This window comes from Schistocerca americana, chromosome 7, assembly GCF_021461395.2.
Source record: "Schistocerca americana isolate TAMUIC-IGC-003095 chromosome 7, iqSchAmer2.1, whole genome shotgun sequence".
NCBI lineage: Eukaryota > Metazoa > Arthropoda > Insecta > Orthoptera > Acrididae > Schistocerca > Schistocerca americana.
Window position 1 is genome coordinate 77041159 of NC_060125.1, and position 14516 is coordinate 77055674.

Consider the following 14516-nt stretch of genomic DNA (forward strand, 5'->3'; position numbering starts at 1 on the left):
ATATTAGAGGAGAGAAGGAGAAGGACACACAGCGAGAGGGAAGGAAAAGGTGGGCATAGATAGGGGAAGGAAGAGGTGGACAGAAAGATTGGGAGGGGAATGGACAGTAAGAGGAGAGAGGAGCAGATGGACAGAGACAGGGGAAGGAAGAGATGGGCAGGGAGAGGGAGAGGAAGAGATGAACAGAGAAAGGGAAGAGGAGGAGATGGACGGAAAGAACGGAGGGGAGAATATGAAGAGAGAGAAGGGGGGGGGGGGGGGGAAGACAGGGAGAGGTGGGAGAAGCAGATGGACGGAAAGAGGGGAAGGAGGAGATGGACAGATATTGGGGGGGGGGGGGGGGTAGAGGAGGTGGACAGAGGGGATGAAGGATGACACTGACAGAGATAGAGGGGGAAGGAAGATATGGGTTAATGTAATGCTGGAATAAACCCCTGTACATGCCTGGCAGAGCAGGGTACTCAGCTGGTAATGAAACATAATCTGTCAAATTCTGAAACAGCTGACACCGTACTAGGTGGGATGAACGCTAGGGGAAAGAAAGCAGGTGGCTTGCCAAGTTAACCGTGCCAAGATTCCATTTGCAGCCACAGTAGGTCCGTCCTGGGGTTTTTACTCTGTGCATCGCGGCTAGCAGCAACGTCGTTCCCATTCAGTGGGGGCGTCGCGCTGCTTTCATAGAAATAATAATTTGCTTTATTTGCTTTCTGGGGGCAGCCTGGTAGATGACATACGAATCGTACGTATTGTGTAAGTCACTTGTTACTATTCTGTAACAATCAGTTTGAAGATTAATTTTGCAGAATGCGGATAGTGCTCAATTGTTATTTGTCTTCCGCGATTTGTTTTTCTCTGTCAGCAAGGACAAATTTTTAAATGTAAGTGCAAAACGTGACATTTCAAATCTTCCATGCAGTTCTAAGGCCATGGACGAAAAAGTAAGAAATACGAGGGCTGAAACTTTAATTGGGGCAACTATTTATTTACAGCTCATACAAAATAGATACGTGTTTCAAAGTTCGCTGGTCGTAGGTTGTGTTCCTAAATGAACAGCATAGAGACAGAAGTGATGACACTTTCTGCAGGACCTGACCATCATTTTGCAGGACAATGCCCAAGCACGTACAGTGCAAGCTGTTACTGATTTGTTTGACTGATGAGGCTGCTAAGTGCTATACCATCTACTGCACTCCACTGACTTAAGCCCTCGAGACTTCAACTCGATTTCTAAACTGAAGGAAACACTTCACGCCATTCGCTTCAGAACTGCTACAAATTCGTCGGGCAACAGACCACGCAGCGCGAACTGTCAACACAACTGGCACTGCTAAGAGTATCCTACAACTTCCACATCTCTGGCAACGGGTTATACACAATTCTGGTAACTACTCTGAAGATCAGTAAAACTTTGAAACACGTATCTATTTCGCACGAGCTGTAAGTAAATAGTTGCCACTATTAAAGTTCCAAACCTCGTATGACGAAATTTCTATTTTAAAAAAAAAATGGTTCAAATGGCTCTGAGCACTATGGGACTTAACTTCTGAGGTCATCAGTCCCCTAGAACTTAGAACTACTTAACCCTAACTAACCTAAGGACAGCACACACATCCATGCCCGAGGCAGGATTCGAACCTGCGACCATAGCGGTCGCGCGGTTCCAGACTATAGCGCCTAGAACCTTATATTTTAAGTGTACTGTTGTTGATATCGGGGCTGAATACATCTCGCTAATTTATTACAGTAACTCCAGCTGCTTATCACATTGGAATATCTTGGAAAGGGTGTATGAGCTTCCATCAAGACATAAGTCTGACGAACAAGGGCAGTTCGCTGATAATTCATTAGACTCCAACTTCAATCCGAAGTCACTGCTAGAGTTTTGGAGATTGGTGAAGCAGGAGTATCCGCAAGTAACTAACAAAGCCCTAAGAATTTTGCAACTTCCTACACACGTGAGGTAGGTTTTTCAGCAGTGGTAGTCATAAACACTGAAAACAGATCACGAACGAAAGAGGAGAAAGTGATGTGAGTCCCAATCTTGTGCCGAGATCTGAAAAACTTATGAGGAAGAGACAAGCTGATCCATGTGATTGTTTTTGTTGGAAGAATACGGTGTAATAGCACTAAAGGTTGATTAATATGTGTTACTGCTACTGTGTGTGTGTGTGTGTGTGTGAAATCTTATGGGACGTAACTGCTAAGGTCAGCAGTCCCTAAGCTTACACACTACTTAACCTAAATGATCCTAAGGACAAACACACACATCCACGCCCGTGGGAGGACTCGAACCTCCGCCGGGACAGCCGCACAGTCCATGACTGCAGCGCCTTAGACCAACATGTGTTACGTCTTATATAATTTTTTCGGAACTTCAATTTATTTAGCCCATACCACGAGTCGCCTTTCACTTGCGTAAGTAGCCGCAGGTGTTTATGTTCAGGTCAAGGAAGCCATGGCCCAAAGATTTTGAAAATCACTGGCCCGTCTCTTCCAGGAATCGGTAGCTACGGTAAGACACGAGAGTCCCGTAACAGCGGCGCGGCGCGGACGCCTCTATTGCAACAGGGGCCTCGTTGAACAAGGCGAACCGTGTCACGGAGCAGCGTGAAGACAGCAGTGTGCCAACACATTAAGCCAACACGGGCAGGCAGCTGACAGGCGGCGCAAGGCACAGCCGCCAGCCACGTGGTCGCTTTTAGGCACTGTGTTCTCATCGACACAGGGAAGAGGGGCCACGCCGAGAGTCGGGCGCTACCAGCACGGCATGTCTTCCCAAGGGGCGCTTCACTCCAGACACCTCTGCCTCCTGTAAGTACGCCTCTAAGTGTAGCGATTAGTGACTACTGTACAACGGTTAGTGGGTGTTGCAGTTCCGTGCAGTTATTAGCAGACTAGTGCTGTTTGTCGTGAACCTCGGCGAGTCACTGTTTACCTATACGGCTCGGTTGCGCCAAGGATCGAAGGGAAATTAGGGTTTAACGTCGCATCAAAAACGGCTGTAAAGCTGGAGCACAAGTTCAGAATGAGGAAGGTTGGCAAAGAAAATCGGCCGTGCCTTTTCGGAGGAACCAGCCTGGCGTTAAGCGATTTAGGGAAATCACGAAGAACAGAAATAAGGGTGCCTATCCGTGATGTGAATCGCAGTCATCCGGAAATCTTCGGCAATTACTCTGATCACACTGAGATGCAGAGCTGTATTGAAACTTGGTACTCATTACTTGATACTTTTTGGCAATATTTTAGGCGCTTATCTATGTGTTGTTCTCCATATTCAGTTCCACCTTCTACAGTTATAAATATAGTAGTACCGACTGCTTCGAGCCCGCCCGGTTGGCCGTGCGGTCTAACGCACGGCTTTCCGGGAGGGAAGGAGCGCCTGGTCCCCGGCACGAATCTGCCCGGCGGACCGGCCAGTCTGTGGATGGTTTTTAGGCGGTTTTCCATCTGCCTCGGTGAATGCGGGCTCGTTCCCCCTCATTCCGCCTCAGTTACACTATGTCGGTGATTGCTGCGCAAACAACTTCTCCACGTACGCGTACACCACCATTACTCTACCACGCAAACATAGGGGTTACACTCGTCTGGTGTGAGACGTCCCCTGGGGGGTCCACCGAGGGCCGAACTGCACAATAACCCTGGGTTCGGTGTGGGGCGGCGGAGGGGTGAAGAGGACTGCGGTAGTCGTCGTGGGGTTGCGGACCACTGCGGCTGCGGCGGGGACGAAGCCTCTCCGTCGTTTCTAGGTCCCCGGTTAACATACAATACAATACATACAATACCGTTTGCTTCTTTCACAGACGACCTGAGTGCTATTACCTTAATCGCATGTAAACTTAGTGTGACAGAACGGCTGACATGAGATCGATACTGTGGGGTCCTGTCTTGTCTCTTACAGGGTGCCTAAAGGATGCTGCCTTCTCGGATAGCTATACAACAATTGAAGCAGATCACATTAATAGTTTTTCTCATTACAATAAAGTAGGTTGACAAAGTCAACTTAGGATTTACGAGTTGTCGGAAGCGATGGGCGTCATGTAGACAGTCAGTGTCCTCCACTATATACAACGTTCATGCAAGTTCGTCACACAGTGGATCACTAACAACGGCTATCGTTGCGCTCTCTTCTAGGCGTGGCTTCTACTAGTGTCCGCCTTCTACTCTTGCTTCACTGTCCGCCCGAGGCTGGCAGGAGGGGTCCTTAGATTCCCTTCTTGTAGAGGCCGCTCCTGTCGTGGTGCGCTTCTAGTAAGCGGGCTATTGGCTACGTCGTCTCACAGCCTTCTCTGCTCCAACGTTCTCGATACAGGTGTTACGATGGAACAGATACAGTCTCCTAAATACGACTGAGCGGGCAGCTTAAGAAGAATCAGAGTTGGCTATGGAATTTATCTAGCTGCACTAGCGACCTTTTATCCAAAGTTGTCTATTAGGCAGGTCGGGGAAGTTATTAAGACACAGAACTCTCTTGCAAGAGGATCAACAAATCTGTCTCCAGTCACCCAAACTCATGACTCCCATAGTTTACGGAAGTCACTTAATGCAAATGTCGGGATAATTCTTTTGAAAAGGAGACTGCCGGTATTTTTGTACACTCTCCCCCTCCCCTTCCCCTCCCCCATGAGAAGACAAAGTACTGGCCAAGCCAGTATGTTAAAAGTGAAACTTTCCAAGTACATACAGCCACCTCTATATTACTCAAAAATGGTTCAAATGGCTCTGAGCACTATGGGACTCAACTGCTGAGGTCATTAGTCCCCTAGAACTTAGAACTAGTTAAACCTAACTAACCTAAGGAAATCACAAACATCCATGCCCGAGGCAGGATTCGAACCTGCGACCGTAGCGGTCTTGCGGTTCCAGACTGCAGCGCCTTTAACCGCACGGCCACTTCGGCCGGCTCCTCTATATTACTAACCGGCTAAAATGATGCACGGTGATCAGTCCCAATTGTAGGTTGCTTATCTTCCTCAAGACAAGATAATAAAGTTGGACGCTGAGGTATGGAGTGAAGTCGACGTTCGAACCAATCCCAAAGGTGTTTCATTTGGCTTGGGACGGGGCTGTGGGCAGGCCAATCCATTTCGGGAGTGTTGCTTCACAGATGCTGCTTTATGTGAGGTAACAGTTTGTGGACACTCCTGAAATGGACAGATCTGTTGAATCTTGCGTAGTCGTGGAATATGGTGTGTCTAGGAAACCTGGGGTTTCAGGATCAGAACAACTTTCCCCACTTTGAACGAGGTCGGCACTACTGTCCCTTTTAACGCTTCACTCAAAAGGGTCATAAACGCACGTGAAACTCATTGGGAAGTCCATCCATACCCGTGGACTTTTGCTAAAGCAATCCCACAATAAGTTTAAAAACTTCCTCAACCTGTAAAGCAGCTAACAGCGTTTCGTTATTTCCAGGTGTAACTGTCATATCCAAGGTACTGACTTGTGGGTCGTAAAAGTTCATCGGACGCATCGACGTCATAGATGTCTACATAGTGCTGGTGTAAGACACGATATCAGCTTGCGCCATTACGATACGTCCATCTTTTGTCGTGAGAGAATGAGTACAAGCGCGCCGGCGACGGGTCTGATACCGAAGCAAATGATGTAAGGAAGTCAGTTCTTCCGTCACCAATGAACGTGGCTTGGATCGCAGTTTCAAACCTCCTATTTGTATCCTCTTCAAGGTCAACAATTTCGCCTTTACACGCGTAACATCTGCAATTCACAGAGGGGCGTGATCTGCAGCATCATAAAGTCCACGCAGGATGGAATAGAAAAAGTAGAGCATCGATAGTGGAGGCGTAGTGAAGCTGTAGGAGGCGTGTACTCGGCGGCGTTTCTCATTCGTCGGTGCGCGGGCAGCGACTGTACTCTAGTGTGGTTTCGTTGCGAGGTGACAACCGTCTTCTGGCACCCTGCCCTTCCGACGACACCATACAAAGTTTATCAGTTACTACTTTTCTGCTGTCCAGGCAGTAAAACTTCAGCAACAGAGACGTCGTTTTAATATCTTCCTTGTTTACTCTCTTTTCCCAATACATTTTTCAGATAGTGTCCACATGTACCACTGCAATATTATATCATTGTGTGACACATACATCAGGATATGTGACGTCATAAACATTAAGATGTGTGAATAACTAACTTTTCCTAAAGGTTTTGTTCATAGGAACTCGAGTCTTTAAATAATCGGAGCTGGGGGAGGGCACTGATTTAAGAGATTCTCATACTTGGGCCTACAGTTTTAATACGAAATTGCAATACGAGCCGCCTTACGGTTTTTCTTGTTTTTGTCTTTTTGTTTTTGTCGCAGGTTTACACTTCTCATATTTTATTTTTCGTGCAATTCATAATAATCCTTGTTAGCAGTACCATATTTATTTTGCGTTTTTATTTTGTTTCTGTTGAATTTCTTTGTATTATTATTTACCAACCACTGAAAAACTATCATTTTAATGTAGGGTGTCGCTTGTGTGTCTCGCTGCCTCTTCTATGAGGTGCGACTCACACGGCTTCCAACATCCTCTGCTGTTACCAAGGCATCGTAGAAGTCTAATCTACACAGAAGACAGCTATGTTGAGGTATGTAGAGACTGTTCTGAACTCATACAGTACACTGATTCATCAGTGTCATTTACTCCTGATAATTTACCTGAAGTTAGAAAACAAAATATCAATATGACTTGATTTTTATTAACTTCTTTTTTATTTTGTTTTATTGTAACAATTTCCTCCACTTTGATCTCTTTTGTGCGACTTTATGTTTCCCCGCCTCGATATTTTTCCATACCTGTCACAAGTCAAGCTTACACCAGTACTGTAATACACACATTAAAAAAAAGTTTTGCATCACCTCGGTTCCTAGAGTTCCGAAACCTGTACATAAAATTCTAATAGAGATCAGCATAAACATCATTTCCGTCCTTTTTATTGCTCATGTAAACCACACATTGTAAGTTGTACCACCATACAGCGAGACCTTCAGAGGTGGTCGTCCAGATTTCTGTACACACCGGAACTTCTGATACCCAGTAGCACGTCCTCTTGCATTGATGCATGCCTGTATTCGTCGTGACATACTATCCACAAGTTCATCAAGGCACTGTTGGTCCACATTGTCCCACTCCTCAAAGGCGATTCGGCGTGGATCCCTCAAAGTGGTTGTTGAGTCACATCGTCCATAAACAGCCCTTTTCAATCTATCCCAGGTGTAATGTACTGACGGTAGCAGAGCCAGGATGGGGAAGGTGTAGGCACATTTATTTGGTCCAAGCCTTGTTGAAACAAATTTATTATTTAACAATAATTGGTTATTCATCCAAGTTAATACAATTAACAGTTTAAAGGAAATTTTAGCAATAGAAAAATCCTTTTTTTTAACATTCTCCAGAAGAACATGCAGCCCCTCTGAAACATTACATAAAGATACTGTTAGTAAAAGGTATATTATATATCATGTGGAGTCATCAAGACCTCAAGAATACTGTTTTGGTTCAACATAAGGTGAAAACACCAAAAATGCAGATCTTCAAAACAACTTACGAATAAACAATTTAACACATCACTCACAAAACTACACGAATTATTTCACACATACAGTCTATTACGAGCTCAACAGTCATTCCTGCCAGCTGTGTGATACCTAAATTTGATTGATACAGAATAAACACAGCTCAAAAGAATGATCTTCCAACATACTATAAAACAACTTTATAATAAAAGATGACTGCCCGCATCTCGTGGTCGTGCGGTAGCGTTCTCGCTTCCCACGCCCGGGTTCCCGGGTTCGATTCCCGGCGGGGTCAGGGATTTTCTCTGCCTCGTGATGGCTGGGTGTTGTGTGCTGTCCTTAGGTTAGTTAGGTTTAAGTAGTTCTAGGGGACTGATGACCATAGTGCTCAGAGTCAGCCAAAGATGACTGCCCCTTTTTTCCCATTCAAATTTCTGCATAACAGTTTTTGTACGAACAAGCTACAGTTGCTGCCTCTTACTTTCTACAGACAGACAAACACATCTGTCAATAAATCATTGACTAACGAGGTGGCAATTCAGAGCTATCAACTTCTTGTAACAACTGATTCTCAAATGCTGACACGAAAAACATTCTACAAAACAGAATCACACAAATTAAAGTTCCACTCACTACCAAAATCCAACAAACCACACAATATAAATAATGGTCACTTCGTAACAATGGAACTGAAAAGGATTACACACTCAAGTGTGCTTCTCACTCACAAAACAACTTTTAAGTGCATACACAACACATCTCAAAATCTATATCCCAAACAGTATTAGTAGAATTAGAGAATTTGCAATTTAAACGCTCCAAGTTTAACAAGATGTAATGTAATAATAATTTGGACAGAACTTAGCCAGGTGACGAGAGCCACACCCGAGTGCTAGGCCCACCAAACAACAGCTGGTCATGGAGAACCACGCTAAGCAAGCGAGCATTCCGTCCCCCCCACATGCTTGCAAACAGCCGTCTTATCGCAGTCCTCAACGGCAGGCACCACTTGACTCCCAGCCGCTTCCGTCCTGTCGCCATCCGACGACCAGCCGACCGATCGACCAACGGCCTTCCGTCTGCGTCGACCACAGCCCCGGCGCGTACTTGCACCGTGCGGACCTGCCTACTGCTGACTGCCAACTCGTCCAACCGCGGAGTAATGACGAAGCCGACTCAGAGCACAACCCAACACCGACTGAGACTTAGAGCCGACCGAGTAACATGTGAGTGTCTGCCTTCTGACTGACTGTCGCCTCACTGCACCGGCTGCCAGACTGAACGACTAACCGACTGACCAGACTCGCCGAAACTGACTGACTGGTCCTCTCGCCATGTCCCGACCGAACCGTCCTCCAAAACAGTTGCTTCGCGCACCAGCGCCAACAGCGCTCAGCGCTCACGCCCCCTATCGCTGTGGCGAAAACAAGTGAAATAATCTCGCGGGTAAATCAAATGAGCTGAGCCGTGACACGGCTCACCAGGCATGTCCGATAGGGTTCATGTCTGGAGAATAGGCTGACCACTAGTCGAGCGATGTCGTTGTGCTGAAGGGAGTCATTCACAAGATGTCGACGATGGGGGCGCGAATTGTCGTACATAAAGACGAATGCCTCGCCAATATGCTGCCGATGCGGTTGCACTATCGGTCGGAGGATGGCATTCAAGTATCGTACAGCCATTACGGCGCCTTCCATGACCACTAGCGGCGTACGTGTGTCCCACATAATTCCACCCTGAAACAGCAGGGAACCTCCACCTTGCTGCACTCGCTGGACAGTGTGTCTAAGGTGTTTAGCCTGACCTGGTTGCCTCCAAATACGTCTCCGACTATTGTCCGGTTGAAAGCATATGCGACAGTCTTCGGCGAAGAGAACGTGATCCCAATCCTGAACGGTCCAATCGGCATGTTGTTCGGCCCATTTGTACTGCGCTGCATGGTGTCGTGGTCGCAAAGATGGACCTCGCCATGGACGTCGACAGTGAAGGTTGGTTGGTTGGTTGTTTCGGGGAAGGAGACCAGACAGCGAGGTCATCGGTCTCATCGGATTAGGGAAGGACGGGGAAGGAAGTCGGCCGTGCCCTTTGAAAGGAACCATCCCGGCATTTGCCTGGAGCGATTTAGGGAAATCACGGAAAACCTAAATCAGGGTGACCGGACGCGGGATTGAACCGTCGTCCTCCCGAATGCGAGTCCAGTGTCTACCCACTGCGCCACCTCGCTCGGTCGACAGTGAAGTTGCGCTTCATGCAGCCTAATGCGCATAGATTGAGTCATAACAGGACGTCCTGTGACTGCACGAAAAGCATTATTCAACATGATGGCTTTGCTGTCAGGGTTCCTCCGAGCCATAATCCGTAGGTAGCGGTCATCCACTGCCTTAGTAGCCCTTGGGCGGCCTGAGCGAGGCATGTGATCGACAGTTCCTGTCTCTCTTTATCTCCTCCATGTCCGAACACATCGCTTTGGTTCACTCCGAGACGCCTGGACACTTCCCTTGTTGAAAGCCCTTCCTGGGACAAAATAACAATGCAGGCGCGTTCGAACGGCCGTCTTGACCGTCTAGGCATGGCTAAACTAGACAACACGAGCCGTGTACCTCCTTCCTGGAGGAATGACTGGGACTGATCGGCTAATGGACCCCCTCCGTCTAATAGCCGCTGCTCATGCATGGTTGTTTATATCTTTGGACGGTTTAGTGATATCTCTGAACAGTCAAAGAGACTATGCTTGTGGTACAATATCCACAGTCAGTGTCCGAGAACCGGGTTTGTGCAAAACTTTTTTTGATGTGTGTATTTTTCATTCGTATTACTCAGCATTGCAAAAAAAGAGTAAAATGCCTGGAAGACATGGTCGGATGTCAACGTAACTTTCTACACGTACACACAATCGGTGCACATGTAAATGATTGGAGTTGCAATTCCCTATGACAGGTAGGACAGGCACCGTACTGCATTAGCGTTGTTCTTGTTCAGTGTTGTTAGCCGGCCGGGTAGCGTATATAAGGGGCGTGAACAGTGTCAGATGCTGTACGACCACTTTGAAGGACACGGAGATGCCGCGTACTCATTCACGTGAGACAGCGTTATCAGCACCAGGCAGAATTTGGAAGAGACCTCATTGGGGGTCTCCATCTGGACGACTGGTCGAATCGTGCAATACCCAGATTTGTATGGCACTCGGGTGTGACAGTGGCCCGGTTTAGGAACGTGAGGGCAGGCATAGCTGCCGTCGAGATTCATGTTGACCACGCCTGACTGTCGCATTGAGCCAAACGTATCGTGACTCCTTCACATCTGCGCGTGCCATCCGAGAACAAGTAATGGACTTGTGCGACATTCTGAGTCATCCCGCACCACTGGTCGCGGCTAATAGTGACTGGAGCAACTCTGACGGCACAACGGTGCGTTATGGACATCCTGCGTCCTCATGTGCTACCTCCCATGCAATAGCATCGATCTGCCATTTTTTGACAGACCGATGCTCGTCCACATATGGCACGTGTCTCTGTGTGAAATTCTCCTGTCGCCAGCAAGATCCCCAGATCTGTCCCCCATACAACATCTGTGGAACCAGCTCGGACGTCCCAGTATCCAGGACATCAAGGATCAGTTACAGAGGTTTCAGACCAGCTTTTCTCAAGAGAGGCTTTACGACACTCCTCCCAACCGAATCACTGGACGCATCCATGATAGACGGAATGCAACGCCGCACTGCTAAGTGGGCTCCTACTGCCAAGTTCCATGTAAGTTTGACTCGGTTTGCAATTACCGAGATAACATCACGTAGCCTCCCAGTCCGTGAAGCTTCATGTCGTTTACCTCTCCGCTTCTTTGTGCTTCAGTCTTCATGTGAGGCGACGTAATTTGCCCAACCTTTCTGGTTTTTCAGTTACTCAATCTCTACGACAGTTCATTTTGCCAGGTACAAAGAGAGGGACGATTAGAGCTTAACGTCCCGTCGACGACGTGGTCTTTAGGGACCAAGCGTTGAGGAAGTCTCGGATGTGGAATGACATCAATGAAAACACCCCCCCCCCCAATTTCTCTTAAGTAATTTACGCGAATACTGGGGAAAACTAAAACAGGTTACCACACATGGATTCCAGCCCCGTTTCTCCCAAACGTGAATCGACTGTCTTGTCCACTGCACTACCGCGCTAGCTGGCACAAGGAAACAGGCTTCAAAGAGAATACATTGGTGAAAGGGCTCTCGTAGTTTGGAAACTGTGGATACGATTCTCGTGGAGTTGGAAAATGTCAGTCGATAACTTAGGTGGCAATATCACTCTGTAGATTAACAATTCTGACCAGTAATTAGCCCTCAATCATCAAACACTATTTCGAAAATGAGCTGTGTTCGTAACATCGTGAAAAAGTATGAAATCAAGATACTGTTTGTGGGTCTGCTTTGAATCCAAATGAATAGCTGCGACCTGTTAAGCAATGCAAACAAGTGACCTGAAATTTTTCTTGTCCGTATGTTACATACAAATCTACATCTACGCTCCTCAAGCAACCTTATAGTAGCAACTCGTGTATCACTGTCTCTTCCCCCTTTCCCGTTCCAGTCGTGAATGGTGCGCTGGAGGACAATTGCTGATAAGACTCCAGGTGCTCTAGAATTTCTTGTAACTTCGTATTTTTTCCGCAGCATAGACGTAAGAACAAGCAACATATTTTTTGACTCTGCTCGAAATGTACGCTTTCGAAATTTTAAAAGTAACCCACACGGTGATACTCAAGAACTCTCTCGTAGTCTGCCACTGCAGTTGGGTGAACATCTCAGCGGCGCTTTCTTTCTTGCTAAATGATCTGTGACGAAACACACTTCTATTCTTTGGATGTTCTCTATTTCTTCTATCAATCTGTCTGGTAAGGGTCCCATATCGACGAGCATCTTTAAAGTATGGGGCGAGTGAGGGTTTTGCAAGTCACCTCCTTCGTGAGTGGACTACACCTTGGGTTGTTCCGATGAATCTGACTACAAATAATTTTATGTAGTCATTCCAGTTTAAGTCGCTCAGTAGGCATGATATATACATTCAATGGATGTGTCTGTTTCAAGCAATTGTTCGACAATCATACATTCATACAATAGCGGCTCTTCCCGCCATTTATTATCCTTACACACTATTCCAACTTTAGTGAAACAGAATGACACAACGAACACATGTGGGTGAGGCTGCCAATTGTCTGAATTATCTCTGCAAATATAAATCAAATTGCTTCGTTCTTCTCATATTTTAACTGCTCTGAGTTTGCGACTGGTTTCTTTGTTTTTTATATATACTTTGGGCAATTTCTAAGTGGTTCGCCTCTAAGTCGTAAGCTCAAGAGAGGACTGTCAAATGAAAGCAGGTACTAGTTTGCTTTCGTTCTACAGTGTTACTTTTGTTATGCTATCCGGTTTTCGGCTTGCAAGATCACTTTCAGACATTTACTGACTATTGTGGCCAAAGAGGTTACAATGTTATTAAACGTCATTGGAAAAGAAGTTACGCATCTAAATTGAAGCAGAAACGTGCAGTAAATAACAATCATTGACAGTGTGGTGGTGAACAGGAAATAAATATAAACGAAGAAAACTGGAACTGCATGCCTACATAAGAGTTTGTATTAATAAACGGAACCAATAAAATAAAATAAAATTAGTACTTGACAAGGCGACTTCAGTAGGTATAAACTATGGAGAGTGTGTGTTCCCTCACACTCCTCCATATTCCTGCTTTTATTCATTTCGGTTTTCTTATTGATATTGCATAAGTTCCTTGTATATTGTGTAGATATATTGATAATTCTGTCCCTATTAATAGGTTTGTGTAACATTCTCCGTCTTTTATACCTCCTCAAGTAGCCCTGTCAAGTATTAATTGTATTTTATTTTATTGGTTTTGTTTATTAATATAAACTGTAACGAAGCCTTACTGCTCCTGTTTACTCCGTTTATATTTATTTACTGTTCAACTTTTTACTTTTTACATTGCTTTACCACTGTCAAAGATGGTTATTTCCTGTACGTTTCTGCTTCCATCTAGATGTGTAATTTCTTTTCCAAAGACGTTTACAAACATTATAACTTCTTCGACGACAATAGTCAGTAAATGTCTGAAGGTCGTCTTGTAAGACAGTAAAAGTCCGGCCATCCTGATTTAGGTTTTCCGTGATTTCCCTAAATCGCTCCTGGCAAATGCCGGAATGGTTCCTTTGAAAGGGCACGGCCGAGTTCCTTCCCCATCCTTCCCTAATCCGATGAGACCGATGACCTCGCTGTCTGGTCTCCCTCCCCAGACAACCCAACCCTACCCCAGTAAAAGTAATATCGTAGAACAAAAGCGAACTAGCGCTTTTCGTTTATTATAATGTTGTTCTACCAAGAACCGGCGCAATATTCAGTCAACGTGAAAGTAGGTACGTTAGTCTCAATAGAATCACATGAAAGAGATCACAAAATGAAATGGTGGAATACTGTTGCTGGTGACTGTCGGACCTTCTGCGCCGACTGCTACTTCCCACCGCTGTCTCCAGATAAATAATAGCTTGTCTGAAAGATTTTGCTGTCTCCGTGACCGTGGCAGCGTAGGATTCGTTTAGTACGTAAAGAAATATGAATGTTTTAGTTGGACCACTTTTTTCGCTTTCTGATAGATGGCGCTGTAATAGTCACAAACATATGGCTCACAATTTTAGACGAACAATTGCTAACAGGTAGGTTTTTTAAATTAAAATACAGATCGTAGGTACGTTTGAACATTTTATTTCGGTTGTTCCAACGTGATACATGTACCTTTGTGAACTTATCAATTCTGAGAACGCATGCTGTTACAGCGTGATTACCTGTAAATACCACATTAATGCAATAAATGCTCAAAATGATGTCCGTCAACCTCAATGCATTTGGCAATACGTGTAACGACATTCTTCTCAACAGCGAGTAGTTCGCCTTCCGTAATGTTCGCACATGCACTGACAATGCGCTGACGCATGTTGTCAGGCGTTGTCG

The 14516-nt window shown here is 45.8% G+C and overlaps 1 protein-coding gene across 1 annotated transcript in view; it reads left to right on the plus strand.

The window, feature by feature from the left end:
• Positions 1–6471: 6471 nt before the first annotated feature.
• LOC124622725 overlaps positions 6472–14516 on the plus strand; it is a 109659-nt gene continuing 101614 nt past the window's right edge. The window contains exon 1 of the mRNA XM_047148516.1: positions 6472–6582. Within this exon, the coding sequence (XP_047004472.1) occupies positions 6493–6582 (90 nt within the window). The 5' untranslated portion in view covers positions 6472–6492. The remainder of the gene's footprint in view (positions 6583–14516) is intronic.